This window comes from Sebastes fasciatus, chromosome 4 (assembly GCF_043250625.1).
Source record: "Sebastes fasciatus isolate fSebFas1 chromosome 4, fSebFas1.pri, whole genome shotgun sequence".
NCBI classification, from domain to species: domain Eukaryota; kingdom Metazoa; phylum Chordata; class Actinopteri; order Perciformes; family Sebastidae; genus Sebastes; species Sebastes fasciatus.
The window spans coordinates 788,212-811,982 of record NC_133798.1 but is presented as its reverse complement, the minus strand read 5'-3'; the positions used below and the strand labels follow the sequence as shown (position 1 = coordinate 811,982).

Genomic DNA, 23,771 nt, shown 5'->3' with positions numbered 1-23,771 from the left:
AGTAGCCCAGAACGGACAAACCGAACTCTGTTAACTTTTCTTGTTTGGGCCGGAGTCGATAACGTTACTCGCTCCCGTCACCGCTGCTCTCTCTCTCTCTCTTCATCACTCACTTTCCACGTATACACACACACACACACACTATGCACTTGCTCTGCTCCAGATGGCTCTAGAAAGGGACATTCACGTTTTCGCGTCGGCCACCGTAGCTCTCCAACACACTTTGTACACCGGAGAGGCTTCAGTTAGCATGCTAGCTAGTTGAAAAGTTGGAGTCTCCACAAGATAAAATGTTATGTAGCTAAATATTGCCAAAGTTCAGCTCTGGGGACGTAGATGAGACAACTTTTCAACTAGCTAGCTATGCTAGCTAACGCTCTCTGCTTATCAACTCCTTGATCATAATAGAGTATAATAACTTTCATCACTGCTCATTTTAGAAAGGCCAGCGCAAGAAAACATATTCCTTTTATGTTATATAACTAATGTGTGTTTAGATGGGTTTCCCATAAGCTTCACTTTCACTATGCATTCCTGTCTGCCACAGTACACGATTCTGGGAAAATTTAGGCTTTAGCATTAGCTAGCGTAGCTAGCTGGCTAACGCTGGCAGCCAGAAACAAACATCTGTGATCCATTGGTCGTTTGCTAATCTAAACAAAGAACACATAGTTGAAAAGTTGCCTCGACTAAATCCCCGGAGCTGTACTTTGGGGATTTCATTAGCTACCTAACGTTGGTTACTGCGGTAAAGCCAGCTGTCACTCGCACTCATCACTTTAGCCGCCACTAAAGTTGGAGAAAGGCAGAGCAGGGAAAAATGTTGGCGAGCATAGCAGACGTAGTAACGGCGTTCGTGAAGCAATGTCTGGAACATTATTTAAAGGTCACATATTATACTCCATTTAAACTAGTTATTATAGGTCTCAGACACCTCCAAACCATGTCTCTGAAGTTTTTTTTCAAAAAAACAATCAGATCATGCATTCCAGCATGTCTCTATAACCTCTGTTTCAGCCCATTTCCAAAAGTGCTGATTTCTGTGTCTGTAGCCTCTGTCTCCTCCCACTCTGCTCTGATTGGTCAGCGTTTTCTGTCAATCAAACGTCCTCAACAACAGCGTCACCCTCCCCCTCCCTCCCGGAGAAGCTCTCTCTCTCTCTCTCTCTCAGAGAGAGAGAGAGACGAGTGGAGAGATAGCAGCTAGAATAAAGTTTATAAACCACTTTAAAGTTTATAAACCAGAAACTTCACCCAGCGCACGTTACCGGAGGAATCTGATCAGAAATCGGCGACACATGATGAACATCTGCGGTCCAGATTCCAGGTTTTCCTGACGGTTTCTCTCAGGTAAATAATACTATTTATATCTCTGTTAGTTAGCTCAGTGTTTACCTCATGCATCAACTCTGTAAACCGTAAACATACACTCTGTTTTACGTCTGTCTTTACAGATCCATCTGTGAGAAATGACCGACAGAATCATCCCAGAGGAGAGCAGACAGCTGTGGGCAGATGGCTCTGTTTACATGGAGATACAAAGCTAACCCGGTAGCATGTAGCTAACCCGTTAGCATGTAGCTACATGCTAACGGGTTAGCTACATGCTACCGCTATGACACGGTGTGTAAACACAGCGACCATCAGGGTGGAAAATAGAAGATGTGAAACAGTAGTCAGTTCATTATTTCTGCTAAAAGATAAATGTATGGAAGATCAGAGTAATGGTATATTATTTACAGTAGTAGCTGTCTCTGTGTTACCATGACTACAGACCACCGGAGCTTAGCTTACCATAGTTTACCAGAGCTGAAGACTTTCTCCTGTACCATGTTAACATAACTAACTAACAGGTGGGATGATTACAAATGCTGTGAATAATTAATATTGTCATCTGTCTACTCAAATAAAGTTTGACTGTGAAACAGAAATGTGTTGTGTTGCTTACAAGTCACTATTTACTACCTGTAATCTGCTACATGCATGACATCAAATATATATAATATATAAATATCATCTGTTTAAACAGTGTAATTACATAAAGCCTTTGTGAATGAACATGTTATATTTAGATGATGGGAGTACATGAAGCCTGTTCTGCTGGTTCTTGCAGACTAACTGTAGGGAGCTACTTTGCTCAAGTTCGGTTGAGGAGGAGAGACAGTGACGCGCTGTGGGCCGGGGTCAGCTACTGAAGGTTCTCTCTGGTTCGACCAGGAAACCCTCACGTAACTTGCATTCCCTAATGACGTCAAGATACAAGGAAAAAAGCGAATTTTTTTTCTGCACCCATTTCCGGACAAACGGAGGAGGAGAAAAAGAGAGAGGATGGTCTTTTATGATACTATGGTGGCCTGTAGACACACTGGGGACAGATATTGATGTTTAAAAGACATGGAAAAGTGCATTTTGCATAATAGGTGACCTTTAAATGAAATGAGCTGATTTGACCATGGAGATGGGGGAGACGGCTAGCTTGACCGTAGTCATTGGTTGCATGGGTGTTCAAGAGGAGCTTTGTTTTGCCCTACAGGTGGGCGTTCCCATAGGGCCGTGACGGATTACATCTGCCTTGTGTTTTCTGTTTCTAAATTATCGGTTAGCTAAAAACATACAACTTCCCTTTTCATACTTTTGAATTATTACTATTTAATGTTTATTTGTATATGGTCAAGTATGTAGAATGAACCTGTCCCTAGATGGGCCTATAAAATGAACAAAACTCTCAATGTAATATGTGCAAAACAGCATAACATTTTTATGAATTACATTATGAACAAAGTCTAAAAAACATGAACCACTATGGCCAAACAAAATGCTCTGTACTAATAAAAAACAAAACAGACATACCTGATGTAAACATGGTTAAAAACACAGTACTAATGGTTATTCAATTCAATTCAATATATTTTTATATAGCGTCAAATCACAACAGAAGTTATCTCAAGATGCTTCTCATATAGAGCAGGTCTATACCGTACTCTATAATCTAGAGAGCCAACAGGAGATCCCTCATGAGCGTGCACTAGGTGTGATAAAACTGTGGCAAGACAAACCTTCCCTTTAACAGGTAGAAACGTTGGGCAGAACAAAGCTCTGGGCAGGCGGACTAGGACTAATAACAATAATCAAAAGCGGTGGATATAATAGAGCGATAATAGAAATATCAGTAATAATATCAGTAATATTAATAGAAATATGACTACTAATAATAATAGTAGCAGTAATAATAATAGAAATAAGGCTGATAAAAATGGTAGTAGTAGTGGGTGCCAGGCAGGGCTGCGGCAGCAGGTGTAACCCTGATATACTTTCTATATGTGACAGAGGTTTATTTTACCATTCATTTGGCCATCGAGTGGTAAGAGAGCAACAGACTTGCTCTGACAAAAAAAAACTATTTTACTCGAGGCAAATGTGCAGAAAGTATCCAGTATGTTTGGTCAGTGGTGGCAAAACTGGAAGTGTGCGCTTGTTGTACAATAGAGCTTCTCTAGCCTCCGGCTAACGTATTGTTTAAGGTCTTCAATCTTTCAGTCAACCAATGACAAGCAATTTAGTTCAAATATATCTAAGGCTTGTCTTATTACATAACTGTGACTTAATGCACTACTATGCAGGCTTGTACTTGTCAACGTTTTGCATGCAAATCTGCCTTATGTTCTGCTGAATTGATAGTGATTTAGAGCCAATGACATCTTTGTTCCTGTATTAGCTGGGACCATTCAACAGCCAGGCTAAGATATATGGATGTGGGAGGTCTAGACCTGTTGCATAGACTAATATTGTCCTAGCACACAAAATAGAATTAGACAAATGTTAAAAATGTCGAGGTACACACGCTCATCTTTCTCTGTGGTCTTTTCTCCTTCTGAAGGTGTTGATCCGTTTTCTTTTTCTTTACCTCCACTGACTTGGGTTGGCAGTGTGGCCTTCTGTTTTTGACACTGTTCTGAAAAAGAGACCACCACAGATTTAATACAAAAGGCTCCATTAGCCGCTACTAGCACACACCAAAATCTCCTACTGAAATGTTGGAGGTCAAGTTGCATTGTGGGTAATTTAGGTGCAAGTTTTTGACAAGGAAGAAGAATGCATGGAATAAAAAAAGATGATATCTCTGCTTCTGCTGCATCTATTTTGATCCTGTCCATCATGAGTCAGACAGTGTCATAGAAGTACAGTACTAAATCAGTGGAATATTATTTTTAAAGTTCCTTTCTAAGATTTTTTAAAAGTATTTAACAGAGACCATTTAAAATATAAAAAATGTAGGTGACTATATAACATGCCCTCTCCGGGAACCATCACCTTAACGTGGTGGAGAGGTTTGTGTGTCCCTATGACCCTGAGGGCTGTGTTGTCTGGAGCCTCGTGCTCCTGGTAGGGTCTTCCATGGCAAATTGGTCTTAGGTGAGGGGCCGGACTAAGAATGGTTCACAAAAACCCCAATGACGACACGAGGCAGAGGAGAAGTTACCCGGCCCGGAGGAAGCCCGGGGCCCACGTCTGGAGCCAGGCCCAGACGGAGGGCCCGTCAACGAGCGTCTGGTGGCCGGGCTTGCCACTGAGCCCGGCCGGGGATACCCCGAAGAAGGAACGTGGCACCCCCCTCCTCTCCATCCTGTGGGCTCACCACCTGCGGGAAGAACCGCTTGGGTCGGGTGCGCTGCCACACCGGTGGCAGTGAAGGCCAGGGACCTCGACGGACTGAACCCGGGCGGCAGAGGCTGGCTCTGGGGACGTGGAACGTCACCTCTCTGTGGGGGAAGGAGCCGGAGCTTGTGCGGGAGGTGGAGCGCTATCAGTTGGATCTGGTAGGGCTTACCTCTACGCACAGCCTCGGTTCTGGAACCGTACTCTTGGATAGGGGTTGGACTCTATTCTTCTCTGGAGTTGCCCATGGTGTGAGGCGCCGGGCGGGTGTGGGGATACTCACAAATCCCCGGCTGAGTGCCGCTATGTTGGAGTTTACCCCGGTGGACGAGAGGGTCGCCTCCCTACGCCTTCGGGTTATGGGGGGGAAAACTCTGACTGTTGTTTGTGCGTATGCACCAAACAGCAGTTCGGAGTATTCGGCCTTCTTGGAGACCCTGAATGGAGTCCTGTATGGGGCTCCAGTAGGGGACTCCATAGTTCTCCTGGGAGACTTCAACGCGCACGTGGGCAACGATGGAGACACCTGGAGTGGCGTGATTGGGAGGAACGGCCTCCCTGATCTAAACCCGAGTGGTCGTTTGTTGTTGGACTTCTGTGCTAGTCATGGATTGTCCATAACGAACACCATGTTCGAACATAAGGATGCTCATAAGTGTACGTGGTACCAGAGCACCCTAGGCCGAAGGTCGATGATCGATTTTGTAATCGTATCGTCTGATCTGAGGCCGCATGTTTTGGACACTCGGGTGAAGAGAGGGGCGGAGCTGTCAACTGATCACCATCTGGTGGTGAGTTGGGTCAGAGGGTGGGGGAAGAGTCTGGACAGACCTGGTAAGCCCAAACGCGTAGTGAGGGTGAACTGGGAACGTCTGGAGGAGGCCCCTGTCCGAGAGATCTTCAACTCACACCTCCGGCGGAGCTTTTCTGGCATCCCTGTGGAGGTTGGGGGCATTGAACCCGAGTGGACGATGTTCAAAGCTTCCATTGCTGAAGCTGCGGCGGTGAGCTGTGGTTTTAAGGTCTTAGGTGCCTCAAGGGGCGGCAACCCTCGAACACCGTGGTGGACACCGGTGGTCAGGGAAGCCGTCCGACTGAAGAAGGAGGCCTTCCGGGATATGTTATCTCGGAGGTCTCCGGAGGCAGTTGCAGGGTACCAACGGGCCCGAAGAGCAGTAGCCACTGCCGTGACGGAGGCAAAGCAGCGGGTGTGGGAGGAGTTCGGAGCAGCTATGGAGAAGGACTTTCGGTCGGCACCAAAGTGCTTCTGGAAAACCATCCGGCACCTTAGGAGGGGGAAACGGGGAACCATCCAAGCTGTGTACAGTAAGGATGGGACACTGTTGACCTCAACTGAGGAGGTAATCGGGCGGTGGAAGGAGCACTTTGAGGAACTTCTGAATCCGACCAATACGCCCTCTATGGTAGAGGCAGAGCTGGAAGCTGATGGGGGACCATCATCAATTACCCTGGTGGAAGTCACTGAGGTAGTCAAACAACTCCACAGTGGCAAAGCCCCGGGGGTTGATGAGATCCGCCCAGAAATGCTGAAGGCTCTGGGTGGGGAGGGGCTGTCTTGGATGACACGTCTCTTCAACACCGCGTGGAAGTCGGTGACAGTGCCTAAGGAGTGGCAGACCGGGGTGGTGGTTCCCCTTTTCAAAAAGGGGGACCAGAGAGTGTGTGCCAATTACAGGGGTATCACACTGCTCAGCCTCCCTGGTAAAGTCTACTCCAAGGTGCTGGAAAGGAGGGTTCGGCCGATAGTCGAACCTCAGATCGAAGAGGAACAATGCGGATTCCGTCCTGGCCGTGGAACAACGGACCAGCTCTTCACTCTCGCGAGGATCCTGGAGGGGGCCTGGGAGTATGCCCATCCAGTCTACATGTGTTTTGTGGACTTGGAGAAGGCATATGACCGGGTCCCCCGGGAGATACTGTGGGGGGTGCTGCGGGAGTACGGGGTGAGGGGGGCACTTCTCAGGGCCATCCAATCCCTGTACGCCCAAAGCGAGAGCTGTGTTCGGATCCTCGGCAATAAGTCGGACTCGTTTCCGGTGGGGGTTGGCCTCCGCCAGGACTGCGCTTTGTCACCAATCCTGTTCGTGATATTCATGGACAGGATATCGAGGCGTAGTCGGGTGGAGGAGGGTTTGCAGATCGGTGTGCTGAGGATCTCATCGCTGCTTTTTGCAGATGATGTGGTCCTGTTGGCATCATCGGTCTGCGACCTCCAGCACTCACTGGATCGGTTCGCAGCCGAGTGTGCCGCAGTCGGGATGAGAATCAGCACCTCTAAATCTGAGGCCATGGTTCTCAGCAGAAAACCGGTGGATTGCCTACTCCGGGTAGGGAATGAGTCCTTACCCCAAGTGAAGGAGTTTAAGTATCTCGGGGTCTTGTTCGCGAGTGAGGGGACGATGGAACGTGAGATTGGTCGGAGAATCGGAGCAGCAGGGGCGGTATTGCATTCGCTTTACCGCACCGTTGTGACGAAAAGAGAGCTGAGCCGGAAGGCAAAGCTCTCGATCTACCGTTCAATCTTCGTTCCTACTCTCACCTATGGTCATGAGGGTTGGGTCATGACCGAAAGAACGAGGTCGCGGGTGCAAGCGGCCGAAATGGGTTTCCTCAGGAGGGTGGCTGGCGTCTCCCTTAGAGATAGGGTAAGAAGCTCAGTCATCCGTGAGGGACTCGGAGTAGAGTCCTTGCTCCTTTGCGTCGAAAGGAGCCAGTTGAGGTGGTTCGGGCATCTAGCACGGATGCCTCCTGGGCGCCTCCCTTGGGAGGTGTTCCAGGCACGACCAGCTGGGAGGAGACCACGGGGAAGACCCAGGACTAGGTGGAGAGATTATATCTCTACTCTGGCCTGGGAACGCCTCGGGATCCCCCAGTCAGAGCTGGTTAATGTGGCCCGGGAAAGGGAAGTTTGGGGTCCCCTGCTGGAGCTGTTGCCCCCGCGACCCGATCCCGGATAAGCGGTTGAAGATGGATGGATGGATATATAACATGAGTATAACATGAGTTATACCACCAAAAGAGTCCCCTTTAGCTCTATTGAGCCTTTCAGTTTACTGTGGATCATTCTTTTGGCTTTTCCAACCACCACCTCTGTTCTCATCAACCAGGTGGTATGGCGGTAACGTGGCGGTGGAGCCGGCCGTCGCTCTCGTCTCCGTGGTCAAACAGGCCGACGCTACAACTGTAGAGCACCCAGATACTGACATTTATGTTCTCTGCATTGAAACGGCCCCGATGGAGCTGACCGTGGATGGATAAAGAGAACGGAGCTGACGGGAGAGCTAGAGACCACCTTGGAGAAGTTAGAGGAAGTAGACACGTGGGACTACGTCCACTTTTCAAAATAAGGTGTTAACAAAGGGAACTGTATATACAAAATACATCTATGGAAATAAGGTTGATGGATTATATTCACCAGAAGTATAAAACATTACATGTCCCTTATAAATTAAAAAGAAAATACCACTAATCTGTGAGGGAAATGTCTTTATTCTTTGATTTTTGGGTTGCTGGAAAATACATGTAATAAATAATTCCTGACAATGATCCTGATATATTTGACTTCAGGACATCTCTGACTACATACATGCTGAAAATCAAACATTCTTACTGGATTCATTTAGAGATTGAGATGATTCAACTTTTTCCCATGGTCTAGTGTTAAAAAAGATAACAAAAATTGCAATAAATCGCAATATCGAATCACAATACTTGTAAAATCGCAAAAAACGTTTGTGATAGTATCGAATCAGGAGATAAGCATATCGTCCCAGCCCTAGTTTTGTTATGTTAATCAAATGGTTAATGAGCATGGACGCTTTCTAAAGAAGTTAAAGCTAAGCTAAGCTAAATAGCAGAAGATGCTATTTAGGTCTAGTGTACTTAATGACCTTGTTCACCCATTCACACAGAATGGCAACACCATCTGCTGTCCTGCAGTATGTACAATAAAACTGGTAAACACTGTACAATTGACTTGTTGAATTACAGTTGATCATTTTCTTCTTTGTCAAAGAAAGTTATAAAGTCTTTGCCATATGTGTTCATCCAGTCAGATTAACTAGTCAGTCACTGGACCAGAGTTTACAATAGTACACTGCAATGAATTGCTGTAAATTTACGGTGGATTTACTACAGTAATGCAAGGCAAGGCAGCTTTATCTGTAGAGCACATTTCAGCAACAGGGCAATTCAAAGTGCTTTACATAAACATTCAAGAACATTGTGACAAAGTGCAAAAGTACATTAAGACATTACAGTATCTTACAGTATTTCATAATAATTGTAAAATACTGTTAAATATTCATCATTTGCATGTAAATTAACAGTTAATGTCGTCAGTTAACCATGGCAGTAGTTAACTGTAATTTATCAGCATAATACAGTATTTTCTGTCAAGCGGTGGAAATACTCACTATCATTCCTTCACATCTTTGCGTGCTGGTGAGTCACTCTAGATCTACATCGTACTGATGATTATTTCTCATGTTTCTGTTTTGTTAATAACACATTTTATTAATCAAAGTGCTCATAGCCTACTGCTTATTTTTGACTGACTGTTCTTGAACGTGACATTTGGACGGAACAGGCTTCTATTACACTGTTCTTTATAAATAAATTACACCAAAAATGTATTGAATGTGTATTTGCATGTTTTCTACTTTTTTTTAATTTGTGGGGAATTAAATGCAAAAGTAGCAGATTTTATTACCTTTTGTAAATAAACAGTAACATGCTGGCATATACTGTCAAACTACAGTAAAATCCAGTTATCCAACTGCTGTGTACTGTAACCTAATATACAGTAAAATACTGTCAAAATAGTTACAGTAGCTGCTCTGTAAAATAACAGTAAAGTGCTGGCGTCCCTGCTGCCAGCATTTTACTGTTATTTTACTCTGAAATTTGTTACAATAGTAGCATCAATGATTTTGGTCCAGCTTGTATGTGTTTCCTCACTGGGATGCACGTCAGTGTGGGTTGGTGTCATGCGGGAGGCCAGGAGGTTATGTTGACTTCTAATTTGTAACAGTGTATGTCAGTGTTTTAACACAAGCTTCCAGGATAAGGCTTCTGCCAAACAGGAAAAGCCGATGATAAAGTGCAGTGTCTCCTGGCCTAATGCGAGGTCTTTGCAGCGTCCTGCGCACGGTTATCTTTGATGTTAAAACAACTCCATTTCCCAGACACACCCTCCCCCCCCCCCCTGTAGCCCATAGCTCTCTCGCCCTGCCTCATGTCTCTCTCCTTCCTTCCCTCCCTCCGATCTATCTCAATCACTGTCAGACATCGGTTAAGGAGAGGTTCCCTTCCACAGTCAACTTCAAAACACTGACATGTCACAGCGTGTCTCCGGTTAGCCACCCAAAGACTGACTAGATAGGAACACATGCTATTCTGAAATAAATTAGTCAGGTATTGCAGGTCTGACAATATGTTCACCCCTGTTGACTTTACAAATGTCCAAATTAAAACCTCTTTTAGCAACTCCACGCTTCTCTTGACTGATTGACAATTACCATCATATATTACTTTCATATCATAGGTATAAATATGTTTTCATACAGCCAAAATAGTCACACAAACACACTACGGATGCATTAACACTGGTGAGCTCACCTGCACAGTTTCTGTATGACTCAGGGTTGTAATGAGAAGGTCTGTGTGTGTGTGTGTGTGTGTGTGTGTGTGTGTGTGTGTGTGTGTGTGTGTGTGTGTGTGATTTATTGTTGCTTGGATTCAGCCCTGTGCAGGATCTACTACTCCTTCTGAAGCTGCCACCCATCAGTCAGTTTCATTCTCACACAGTCTAGACGCTCTTTAAACGCTGCACAGTACACAGAACAACTCCGCTAAAAGACAAATCCTGACAATTACATATATCAATATTCTACCAATTCTACCATAATTGACCAATCCTAAGTCCCACCCCCCTTAGTTACTGTTGCTAGGTCAGACAAACTTGACGAAAAGAACCGCCGGGTGCATTTAGCCAGGTGCCGCAGTGTGTATTATTATTACATAGTTTCTGGGCACCAGGCAACATAGCTTCAAGATGCCAACAGCAAGGACTACAGTATGCAATGGAAAGATATAATCACTAGGATCAAATTTACTCTGGTATCTTTTCCGTTTGCATGCTTGTGTAAATCAAAATAAGTACCACCAAAAGTTACTTCGGGGCGTCACAAAGCTGAGATCAAATAAACAAAGGAACGAAATCAGACGAAATCATGCAGGTTCACCAAAAATGCCTCCAGCTCAGAGCTCCTGAACTGCAGTTGGAGCTCTGGTGGGAGGTGAAGAGCTCTGCACCCGGCAGCAGCGGCCCCGGCCAGTAGAAGTGCTTTGCCTCGCTGCTCCGCCTTGCTGGCCCCGGAAGAGGGTTGTCAGCAGCCCTCTTAGCTGTCATGCGAGAGAGAGATGCTGTTGGCTCTTGTTATGGCACTCCAGCCATATTTTTCGGAAACTTGACTTGACTTTGCTCTCAAACTTGCAACACTACATAGTTGCAGTTTTGTCCACATCCTCTAACGCCACCCAACTAATCTCCTGTTTCCTGGATAACTGAAACGCTCACTTGTGCTTCAACTTATGAACTTTGTCTTTACCGCCGCCATTTTCTCGAGAGTGCCCGATTGATACTGCGCATGTGCAACTCTCAACAGAGATGAAAAGGAAGTGAAATGGCTCACTCCTTAGCTACCTCCATCATCAGCTCTGGAACTCACTTGCAGTTGCAAGATTCACTAGCCTGACGTGATATTTTACTTGCCCCGGGCAATCGGACAATCCCTATTGTTGAGCACTGGGAAGGAAGTGAAGAAAAACAGAAGATTTTTGAAACAGCAGTGGCAAACATTGTTTAGCCAAATGGGTTGAAGGACAGTTGTAGGTTTACGTCTAGTGGGAATGTGGCTTTTAGACCCCTGAGGCTGTACACATAAAGAAGAGTTGGATACAAATTGCAGGTAGAAGCAGTTACTGTATGCACGGCTATTTTCTAATTTTGTAGTTTGCGTGTGGCTGGATTTGAGAATACAAAGTGTGTGTGATGCAACTTGTTTAAAAAATCTGTCAGTGCTTTACAATTCCTCTGGGCCTAAGTATTTTACTTACTTTAGGGTTAAATACTTAGGCCTCGAGTTGATGTGAGTTGAAACTTGTAATTTTTGCTAGTCTGAAAACTAAATTTATTGCTTTTACTCTCATTTTTCCTGCTCCACGCTTCAGTTTAATGGCGTATAAAGCCCTTACTTTATTATTCAGTCAAGTCATAGCTTTAACAATATAAGTTATTTAAACTCATTATAGGGATGCTAATTTTGAAAAGAAAATTTATCCAATAACCGACCCTCGTTAACCGATTATTAACCCTTAACCGAAAAGATGAATGCGTCGCATGCAGCGGTGCGCCAGCTGCAGTGTATGAGCACAACAGACAACGGAGTCCCCAGTTCACCGTCAGGAGAGTTACTGTAGCAGCCACGGTGCTGCGTTCACTGTCTCCAGTTCACCGTCAGGAGAGTTACTGTAGCAGCCACGGTGCTGCGTTCACTGTCTCCAGTTCACCGTCAGGAGAGTTACTGTAGCAGCCACGGTGCTGCGTTCACTGTCTCCAGTTCACCGTCAGGAGAGTTACTGTAGCAGCCACGGTGCTGCGTTCACTATCTCCAGTTCACCGTCAGGAGAGTTACTGTAACAGCCACGGTGCTGCGTTCACTGTCTCCAGTTCACCGTCAGGAGAGTTACTGTAGCAGCCACGGTGCTGCGTTCACTGTCTCTAGTTCACCGTCAGGAGAGTTACTGTAGCAGCCACGGTGCTGCGTTCACTGTCTCCAGTTCACCGTCAGGAGAGTTACTGTAGCAGCCACGGTGCTGCGTTCACTGTCTCCAGTTCACCGTCAGGAGAGTTACTGTACCAGCCACGTTGCTGGTTTACTGTCTCCAGTTCACCGTCAAGAGAGTTACTGTAACAGCCACGGTGCTGCGTTCACTGTCTCCAGTTCACCGTCAGGAGAGTTACTGTAGCAGCCACGGTGCTGCGTTCACTGTCTCCAGTTCACCGTCAGGAGAGTTACTGTAGCAGCCACGGTGCTGCGTTCACTGTCTCCAGTTCACCGTCAGGAGAGTTACTGTAGCAGCCACGGTGCTGCGTTCACTGTCTCCAGTTCACCGTCAGGAGAGTTACTGTAGCAGCCACGGTGCTGCGTTCACTGTCTCCAGTTCACCGTCAGGAGAGTTACTGTAGCAGCCACGGTGCTGCGTTCACTGTCTCCAGTTCACCGTCAGGAGAGTTACTGTAGCAGCCACGGTGCTGCGCTCACTGTCTCCAGTTCACCGTCAGGAGAGTTACTGTAGCAGCCACGGTGCTGCGTTCACTGTCTCCAGTTCACCGTCAGGAGAGTTACTGTAGCAGCCACGGTGCTGCGTTCACTGTCTCCAGTTCACCGTCAGGAGAGTTACTGTAGCAGCCACGGTGCTGCGTTCACTGTCTCCAGTTCACCGTCAGGAGAGTTACTGTAGCAGCCACGGTGCTGCGTTCACTGTCTCCAGTTCACCGTCAGGAGAGTTACTGTAGCAGCCACGGTGCTGCGCTCACTGTCTCCAGTTCACCGTCAGGAGAGTTACTGTAGCAGCCACGGTGCTGCGTTCACTGTCTCCAGCTCACCGTCAGGAGAGTTACTGTAGCAGCCACGGTGCTGCGCTCACTGTCTCCAGTTCACCGTCAGGAGAGTTACTGTAGCAGCCACGGTGCTGCGTTCACTGTCTCCAGCTCACCGTCAGGAGAGTTATTGTAGCAGCCACGATGCTGCATTCACTGTCTCCAGTTCACCGTCAGGAGAGTTACTGAACCAGCCACGATGCTGCGTTCACTGTCTCCAGTTCACCGTCAGGAGAGTTACTGTAGCTGCCACGGTTCTGCATTCACTGTCCCCAGTTCACCGTCAGGAGAGTTACTGTAGCAGCCACAGTGCTGCGTTCACTGTCTATATTTCACCTTCAGGAGAGTTATTGTAGCAGCCACGGTGCTGCGTTCACTGTCTCCAGTTCACCGTCAGGAGAGTTACTGTAACAGCCACGGTGCTGTCTGTAGTGTTGCGGATATGCACCCACTTTCCCAGTAAAAGTCCGCCTACACCACTGCATCATTTAGTTTAGTTTAGTTTAGCAGGTTTTCAACCGTGTGTCAGCCCAGCATAACTTTAGCGAGGGACCGACAGACCGTGTGTGTGGCGGCGGTGAGTGTGGGGTTGTCGGTGGCGTTATAGCTGTGAACGTAGCTGTAGCAGTGTGTGTACAGTTTATTTGTTGGTGAATAAATGCTACGAGGCTACAACTCCTCCGCTCAAGACCGGAGCCAACTTCCTGTATCTGTAACGTCGGCTCAGACTCTCTTAAGGTGGACTGTTAAGTTGGTCACGCTTTTCTCCTTAAAGTGATGAGCCGCTCCTGAGTTTTGCTCAGCTTTTGAATTAATTATTAATATTTCTTTTATCATCCCTACTCATTATAATTTAACAGAAATTGGCTTGTCATCAAAGCAACTGCTCCAAATGAATTAATTTGGGTTCCTGTTCAGCATTAATTTAATTGCCGATACTAAACAAACAGCTTGTTGTAACACAGGTTGTTGTGTCACACTGAAGTAAACCACTGGTCTGAAAAGACAAATGCTTTACCGAAGTGGAAGGACAAAACATACAGTATGTATCTTTTTAAAATTAAAGGCTTTCAAATTAATATTATAAGCCAAATAGTTAAAAATAACCAGTATGAGAGCTTTAGTCCTTTGGAATTATTAACAGAGCAACATATCACAGGCTTACCTCTGAAAGCTGTCAGGTTATCAAATAAGTCTACCAAAGAAGAGCCTCAGCTACTCACTTCATACAGCTGATGCCAAAATAAAGGTTTAGACTAATACTATAATGATAGATGCCAAACACACACACACACACACACACACACACACACACACACACACACACACACACACACACACACACACACACACACACACACACACATAAAGACACCCTATTCTCACACTGTAATGACAGGGTTGAAGACATGTTGGCAAAGCCATCGACAATACATCACATGGGGTATCATAATTCTTAGCCAAACTAGTGGCTGGGCTCGAGGAATGGCAATGCTGGTCAGGAGGTTGGTAGGTCCACCACTTTGCTCCAGAATAAAGGGATAGTTCGGGAGTTTTGAAGTAGGGTTGTGTGAGGTACTTCTCCATAGTCCAGTGTATTACCTACAGTAGTTGGTGGTCGGCACGCCTCCAGCTTGGAGAAACAGACAGAAGTACCGACGCAGGAGCAAAGCAATGTACTGCTGTGAATGGGGCCGTAAACGAAAAGCATTTTAGCCACCTAAAAAAAGGCTCATCTACAAAAAAACAATATCCGTTTTAAGTGTACACTATATTTAGAATATTTTAACCGCTTTATCTTGCCATGAGACAGCCCTTTCTGACAGGGAACTGAACTGAAAGTGAAACTTATCTATGCTCTCTTCAAAATTTTGAACATACATTCATGGTCCGCAGAGGATAAATCCTAATGTCTTTGGTGATCCCCTGACATTTCCTCTACTGCACCGCACTGCAGATCAAAGTTTTCAATTATCTACTGAAATCTGAGTGAAATGTCTCAACTACAATTGGATGGACGGATTGTAATAACTTTGAGGATCCCGACTTTTTTTTTAAAGGGCTCATATTATGCTTATTTCCAGGTTCATAGATGTATTTTAATGTTGCACTAGAACATGTTTACATGCTGCAATGTTAAAAAAAAACTTTATTCTTCTCATAGTGTCTCTCTCACTCAGCCTGCATTTAGCCTCTGTCTGAGAGATCCTGATTTACAGCCTGTCTCCTCCCACTCTGCTCTGATTGGTCAGTGTTTCTGTCAATCAAACGTCCTCAACACAGAGTCACTCCCCCCCGCTCCTCTTTCCCCTAACGGAGAAAGAGGAGCTAGAATAGAGCTTATAAACCACTTTAAAGTTTATAAACCAGAAACTTCACCCAGCGCACGTTACCGGAGGAATCTGATCAGAAATCGGCGACAAATGAACAACATCTGCGGTCCAGATTCCAGGTTTTCCTGACGGTTTCTCTCAGGTAAATAATGCTATTTATATCTCTGTTAGTTAGCTCAGTGTTTACCTTATGCATTAACTCTGTAAACCGTAAACATACACTCTGTTTTACGTCTGTCTTTATAGATCCATCTGTGAGAAATGACCGACAGAATCATCCCAGAGGAGAAGAAAACATTAGCAGTGAGCAAATAGTTGTTTACATGGAGATACAGAGCTAACCTGTTAGCATGTAGCTACATGCTAACGGGTTAGCTACATGCTACCGCTATGAGACGGTGTGTAAACACAGCGACCATCAGGGTGGAAAATAGAAGATGTGAAACAGTAGTCAGTTCATTATTTCTGGTAAAAGACACCTGATAAATGTATGGAAGATCAGAGTAATGGTATATTAATTACAGTAGTAGCTGTCTCTGTGTTACCATGACTACAGACCACCGGAGCTTAGCTTACCGGAGTGTGCCGGAGCTGAAAGACTTTCTCCTGTACCATGTCATCATAACTGCAGGTAGGATGTTTACAAATGCTGTGAATAATTAATATTGTCATCTGTCTACTCAAATAAAGTTTGACTGTGAAACAGAAATGTGTTGTGTTGCTTACAAGTCACTATTTACTACCTGTATACTTCTACATGCATGACATCAAATATATATAATATATAAATATCAGCTGTTTAAACAGTGTAATTACATAAAGCCTTTGTGAAAGAACATGTTATATTTAGATGATGGGATTACATGAAGACTGTTCTGCTGGTTCTTGCAGACTAACAGGAGCTACTTTGCTCATAGTTCGGTTGAGAGTGTGGGGCGGGGTCAGTTAGCTGAAGGTTCTGCTCTGGTTCCAGGAAACCCTTACATGGCTTGCAATTCTCTAATGACGTCAGAAGAGAAGGAAAAGCTGCAAAGTGATTTTCCACACCCATTTCCGGACAAACGGAGCAGGAGAAAAAGAGAGAGGATGGTCTTTTATGATACTATGGTGACCTGTAGACACACTGGGGACAAATATTGATGTTTAAAAGACATGGAAAAGTGCATTTTGCATAATAGGTGACCTTTAAAATATGTCTAGTACATTGTAATATTGCACGGTATACCGATACTAGAAAGGTATTGTTCATTCATTCAACCTTTAAATAAATCTCAAGGAATCATTGAGGGCATGCCCTCATTTTCAATGACGTCGAGAATACAACAAAACGGAATGTACAATAAAACTAAATAAAAACACAAAAACAGTTACATCCAGCGGAGTAGTTTCTAATCATGGATTTAAAATCACCTAGAGGTGCAAATGTGTTTAATTTTAATGTGTTTTGTAAACTGTTACAAGTTTTTGCAGGACAAACACCAAAAGTTTCCCCAAATTTAGTGTTTGCACGCAGGACGTCAAGCTTTATCCGATCACTTGAACGAGTCAAATAATGACTAAAGGACCAACTTACCGTCATACATAAGGACGTAATGTGTGACCGTAAGTTGCCATTAAGGGCTTTATAAATGAATAAATACCAATGCCTGTCGCATCTTACTGTTAGAGACGCCCATCCAACCTTTTCATACTGGATGCAGTGATGAGTAGAATAACTGTCAGCGGTAATAAATCTATAAGGCAGAGTGATAAACTGAATCTAAGGGTTTGAGAGTGGAGGCAGAGGCGTGTCTATAGATAACGTCACCATCATCCAAGGCAGACAAGAAAACAGCCTCAAATATTTGCTTCCTACTGAACAGGAAAATTAGCTCTGTTTCTGTACAATTATCAACATTTTTGTCGTAGCTTCCTGACAAGTGTGTCAATGTGAAATTTAAATTGAAGTTTTGGGTCCAGCCAGATGCCACGGTATTTATACTCAGAGACCCTGTCAATACTACGTCCATTCAGAGTGGTAATATTCAAACTGTTGTCCACAACATCTCTGACTCTAGAGAATAACATACATTTAGTCTTCTTTGCATTCAGAACTCATTTCAAATTAAAAAGTGTATTTTGCAATTTGTCAAAGACTTGCTGTAGGATTTCAGTGGCTGAGTGTGCAGTATCAGCAAGTAATACAAAACTGTGTCATCTGCATAAAGATGGGAGTTACAAATTGTTAAGAACATATTGATGTTAATATAAATTTTGAACAAGACCGGACCCAATATAGACCCCCGTGGAACCCCCTTTGACATGGTGACAGTACAGAACAATCATTTCCCAAAATCACACATTGCTGTCTATGAGACCATTTACAGGATTTATAATCAAAACCAATTTCATATAGCCTCTGTAGGAGCATAGCATGATCAACAGTGTCAAATGCTTTTGTTAGATCGACAAAGAGTGCAGCACAATATTCCCTTTTGTCAAGAGCAGATACAATATCATGTATAACCAAAGTAATAGCAGTGACAGTATCATGTTTAGCTCGGAAACCTGACTGGTTTGGATTTAACACAGTATCGTAATACCCTGCCATTAAAAACCATATGATACCCCATTATATTAGTACCGGTACTTTAAGAATGACAGTGTTTTAATACGAGCCGTGAGTTGCGTCGATGTGCGACCGCGGGGCCGTGTGTGTGTGCAGCGCTCTGCTTTAGAGGACGCCATCGGGACTGGGATCAGGAGCAGGCAGCTATTTTGCTGCTGGTGGGAGCAAGGGGTAAATAAATACATAAATATTGAATTGAAGGCAGGCATACTATTTTTCTCAAATTCTGCGCCAAGTTTACCTTCAGGGTACCTTCAGATTGACAGGAGACCAGTGCATAATGTGTGATCATGGAGCATTGCATTAAAATTAACTCTGAACTGACAATAGCTCATCAATATAAAATGTAACAGCGAACAGGTCACCACAAGCACATGTGCTCTCTAAATATTTCACTAAGTCATACAGTACTTGAACACACTGCACACATAGTCAAATATAGCTACTGTAAGTGTAGAGAGGGTCAGGGTCGAGTTTGTGTCAGACAGTCTAAGATGTAATTATAGGTTTAACGTTGGCCTTCAACACAGAGAAAACACAGCCATGCATTCTCATGTACAGTATACTGTATTCACAAACAGACAAATATATGAAAACTAATTACATAACACAAACACAGTGATGTGGCAACTGGGAGCTATTAAATTAAAACATATGGTCCAGATCACAAGTGGCACACACAAACAGTTGAGAATGTCAGTGTCGGTGAACTCAGCTCCGGGTTTCTCTATGACTCAGGGATATAATGAGAAGGTATGAATGACAGTGTGTGTTTTACTGCCCACTCTCTCTCGCCCCCCATCTTTCTCTCTCTCTCTCTCCCTCAAAGTCAGTTTCAGATGACAGAGTACTCTGCTGATTCTTCAGTGTCCAGGAATTAATGCTGATGACACGCAGCCTTTTGAAGGTTGTGTTTTGGTGTGTTTGAAGCGTCTGCCTTCCTCTGGGAGTTGGCGGGGCAGCACACCTGTAGCTACGATTGAATAAGCTCTAATGTAAGGCTGGGCTCAGCAAATTCTGTGTCCTGGGAGCTCAATGGCAGCTTTGAAGTGCTGATCATTTACAGAGGGGGAAAAGGTAGACAGAAACGAGACTAGGCTGAAAGCTAGTATCAGACCCGCAAACACTACAGTAGTGAAAAAGACTACAAGACACAAAACTAAAATCAGGTAGGGGGTGTCCTGAATTTTTTGTGATTTAATACGCAAATGAAGCCATTTGGAGTGTTCTGAGATTAGAATTAGGGCTGTCAATCTATAGATTTATTATTGGAAATCAATTAGCAACACAGATCAATGACAGATATTGTCCAGAAACCCTCACAGGTACTGCATTTAGCATAAAACAATATGCTCCAATCATAACATGTCAAACTGCAGCCCAACAGGCAACAACAGCTGTCAGTGTGTCAGTGTGCTGACTTGACTATGACTTGCCCCAAACTGCATGTGATTATCATAAAGTGGGCATGTCTGTAAAGGGGAGACTCGTGGGTACCCATAGAACCCATTTACATTCACATATCTGGAGGTCAGAGGTCAAGGGACCTCTTTGAAAATGGACACAACAGTTTATACTCGCCAAAATGTAGCATAAGTTTGGAGCGTTATTTAACCTCCTTCATGACCAGCTAGTATGACATGGTTGGTACCGATGGATTCATCAGGTTTTATAGTTTAATATCTTTACTCTAGCTTTAAAACTGAGCCGCTACAACATAAAAATCACAAGTTGCGTTAATGCGTTGAAGAAATTAGTGGCGTAAAAACAAATTTGACAGCCCTAATTAGAATACAACGAGAAAACAACATCTTGTTTTGATAAACAAATAAGATTTATTGTGTTACGATTTTTTTAATCACAATGTCAGTCCTGGATATTAAAAGTTCAACTGCAGAGTGAACAGGCAATGGTTTGCATTATTTTGTTAAACAGACGGGACCTAGGTTGCATACCATGACAATGAGACCTTATTTTTGGGGAGACCTTATTTTGTCTCCAGGGCCGAAGTTGATGCTCACTTCGGGGCTAGACCCCTTCACTTTACACATCAGTTGGGAAGCAAGACTCATGAACTTTGCTTGGAGGAGCTGCAGTTTATTCATGAACAAACTGAAACCTACACTGTACATCTTCTACCACTTGACAACTGCTAGTTTCTTCTCTGATTAAATGATAAATATTGTTTTCATTAGAGATTTCTTTTGTTTTTTGCCTTGGTGGCAAAGACACTGTCACGTCTATATATTTTTGAAAGAGCAATGATCAATTGGGAAACGCCAACTTGACCCAACCAATGGCGTAACTTCATCACTCACTCACTCTGTGACAGACTTTCGGGTTTATAGGTCTGTCCCCCGCTTTCTGCGTTCCAGCCAAAAATAAGAAATGGACACAGAAAATGTCGTTAAGGATGGCATACAGAAGGGCAAAAAAGATGGAGACAAGTTGAAAGATTCCACTCCTACATTACCTGAACAACAAGAAAAGAGTAAATAGGACATGGGTTGCATGTGTACCAGATGCGTTTGTAACTCAAATGTGACACCTGAAAATGATGGCCTACTGCTGTACAGTATATACTGTATATGGAAATTTAATCTGAGCTCAATACAAGAGACAAGCCAGAAAACAAGCTATTATAAAAGTAATGAGGAAAGATGTTCAGGAGTTCTCAAGATTGAAAAACCAGAGTAACCTGATGACCAAAGGGCAAAGCACAGTTTGGACTGTGGACTTTTAATGTGTTTTTTTTCACTGTAATAAGAGTCCATCATGCTGAGCTTAGGTTACATGGATTGGAATTTGTTTTGTCAGGATTGCCACCAGCATGACCTCAAAAAAGATGACACCTTAAGCAGTAATGCTAGTTGGAGAGAATGCTATGGCTGTAATGATGAAGTCAGTTGAGTGAAGTCATTATTTATAATTACTCATTATTTCATAATTATTTTATTTATCGCTCAAATTTACTTGGACTTTGTAGTGATTATGAGCCACACCAGGAGTTTAAAAATGATTTTACAATAGAAAAACACTTTCTTTTATTTTTAACGATTAACCAACTATTGATCGTTAACACGCCCGACAATTTATTCGAGTAAATCCAGGAAATCTGGAAGCACTTGTTGTAACTAGTAACTGGTACCCTTTATCTAGTTAGGATCTGTCTTATTCAGTTGATGATCGACTGATTAGTCACATCATATGTTCGCTTCTCCGTAATTAATTAGAGCAGCATGTCAACATGTCTCGGAAAAGTGGTTGTATGTTGGGCTAGTAGAGGCAAACAGCTGAATGAGTAAGGGTTAGTTTAAAGGTCACCTATTATGCAAAATGCACTTTTCCATGTCTTTTAAACATCAATATCTGTCCCCAGTGTGTCTACAAGTCACCATAGTATCATAAAAGACCATCCTCTCTCTTTTTCTCCTGCTCCGTTTGTCCGGAAATGGGTGTCGAAAAATGCTGCGCAGCTTTTCCTTCTCTTCTGACGTCGTTAGAGAATTAGCCATATAAGGGTTTCCTGGTGGAACCAGAGAGAACGTCCAGCTAGCCGTCCCCGCCCCACAGCGCGTCACTGTCTCTCCTCCTCAACCGAACTTGAGCAAAGTAGCTCCTACTGTTAGTCTGCAAGAACCAGCAGAACAGGCTTCATGTACTCCCATCATCTAAATATAACATGTTCTTTCACAAAGGCTTTATGTAATTACACTGTTTAAACAGATGATATTTATATATTATATATATTTGATGTCATGCATGTAGAAGAGTACAGGTAGTAAATAGTGACTGTAAGCAACACATCACATTTCTGTTTCACAGTCAAACTTTATTTGAGTTGACAGATGACGATATTAATTATTCACAGCATTTGTAATCATCTCACCTGTTAGTTAGTTATGTTAACATGGTACAGGAGAAAGTCTTCAGCTCTGGTAAACTATGATGAGCTAAGCTCCGGTGGTCTGTAGTCATGGTAACACAGAGACAGCTACTACTGTAAATAATATACCATTACTCTGATCTTCCATACATTTATCTTTTAGCAGAAATAATGAACTGACTACTGTTTCACATCTTCTATTTTCCACCCTGATGGTCGCTGTGTTTACACACCGTCTCATAGCGGTAGCATGTAGCTAACCCGTTAGCATGTAGGTACATGCTAACGGGTTAGCTCTGTATCTCCCATCTGCTCTCAGCTGTCTGCTCTCAGCTGTCTGCTCTCAGCTGTCTGCTCTCCTCTGGGATGATTCTGTCGGTCATTTCTCATAGATGGATCTGTAAAGACAGACGTAAAACAGAGTGTATGTTAACGGTTTACAGAGTTGATGCATGAGGTAAACACTGAGCTAACTAACAGAGCTATAAATAGCATTATTTACCTGAGAGAAACCGTCAGGAAAACCTGGAGTCTGGACCGCAGATGTTCATCATGTGTCGCCGATTTCTGATCAGATTCCTCCGGTCACGTGCGCTGGGTGAAGTTTCTGGTTTATAAACTTTAAAGTGGTTTATAAACTTTATTCTAGCTCCTCTCTCTCCACTCCTCTCTCTCCAGAGCTTCTCCGGGAGGGAGGGGGAGATAGTGACGCTGTGTTGTTGAGGACGTTTGATTGACAGAAAACGCTGACCAATCAGAGCAGAGTGGGAGGAGACAGGCTGTGAATCAGGGCTTTTCAGACAGAGGCTGAATTAGGCTCTGAGGCAGGCAGACTCAGGCTGCAGTATGAGAAGAATAAAGGGTTTTTTGAACATTGCAGCATGTAAACATGTTCTAGTGCAACATTAAAATACATCTATGAACCTGGAAATGAGCATAATATGAGACCTTTAACTGTGGCTGGATTCTATCATCAATGATTATACTAATAGATATTTAGCTTTATAGAAAATAAACTAGGTCTGTGAAAGAAAATCCTTATTTATTAGTTCTTAGGCACACAGTATAGTTTAGTTTACTCAGTTTAGAAGTGTTAGTAGTAGTGTTTCCAGTTTCCCAATTCTTAGTTTGTTTTTCTGTGCAAATCACAAATAATAGTTTTAATGCTGCTATAATCAATATTTGAATATCACCAATGGGTTATGGATAGTTATCAGAAACTCTCATCCCCCCTCAGCTCTACAGAGTGTTTTAATGTTCTTCTTGTTCTGGTTTTCTGTTTGGATCACTCTCACAGCTTTCATCAACATTGTTTCCAGCAGCAGCAGGCAGCCCTTTTTAACAAAAACACTCTGATAAACCGACTGTGCCTACCTGCCCAGCACCAAAAGGCAGACAGAAGAAACTCTATGACTACCTGGTGAACATAGCGGAGCTTTTAGCAGCTAAAGAGTCAGATATTTCCCTCAGGAGTTGGTGGAGACCAAAACAGAGCCAAAATGAGAGGAAATATTGGACTTAAAGTCATCAGGTGGCCAGAATGGCTCAAAATAAATGCTAATGTTGCAGTAAGTCGACTGGATGCATAAATAGACAAATGTT

General features: G+C 43.8%; 1 protein-coding gene across 1 annotated transcript in view; it reads right to left on the bottom strand.

Moving 5' to 3' along the window:
• Positions 1–23,771, bottom strand: part of LOC141765486 (uncharacterized) — a 201,719-nt gene that overhangs the window by 72,610 nt on the left and 105,338 nt on the right. Inside the window, exon 11 of the mRNA XM_074631483.1 lies at positions 3,842–3,952. Coding sequence (XP_074487584.1) covers positions 3,842–3,952 — 111 coding nt within the window. The remainder of the gene's footprint in view (positions 1–3,841; positions 3,953–23,771) is intronic.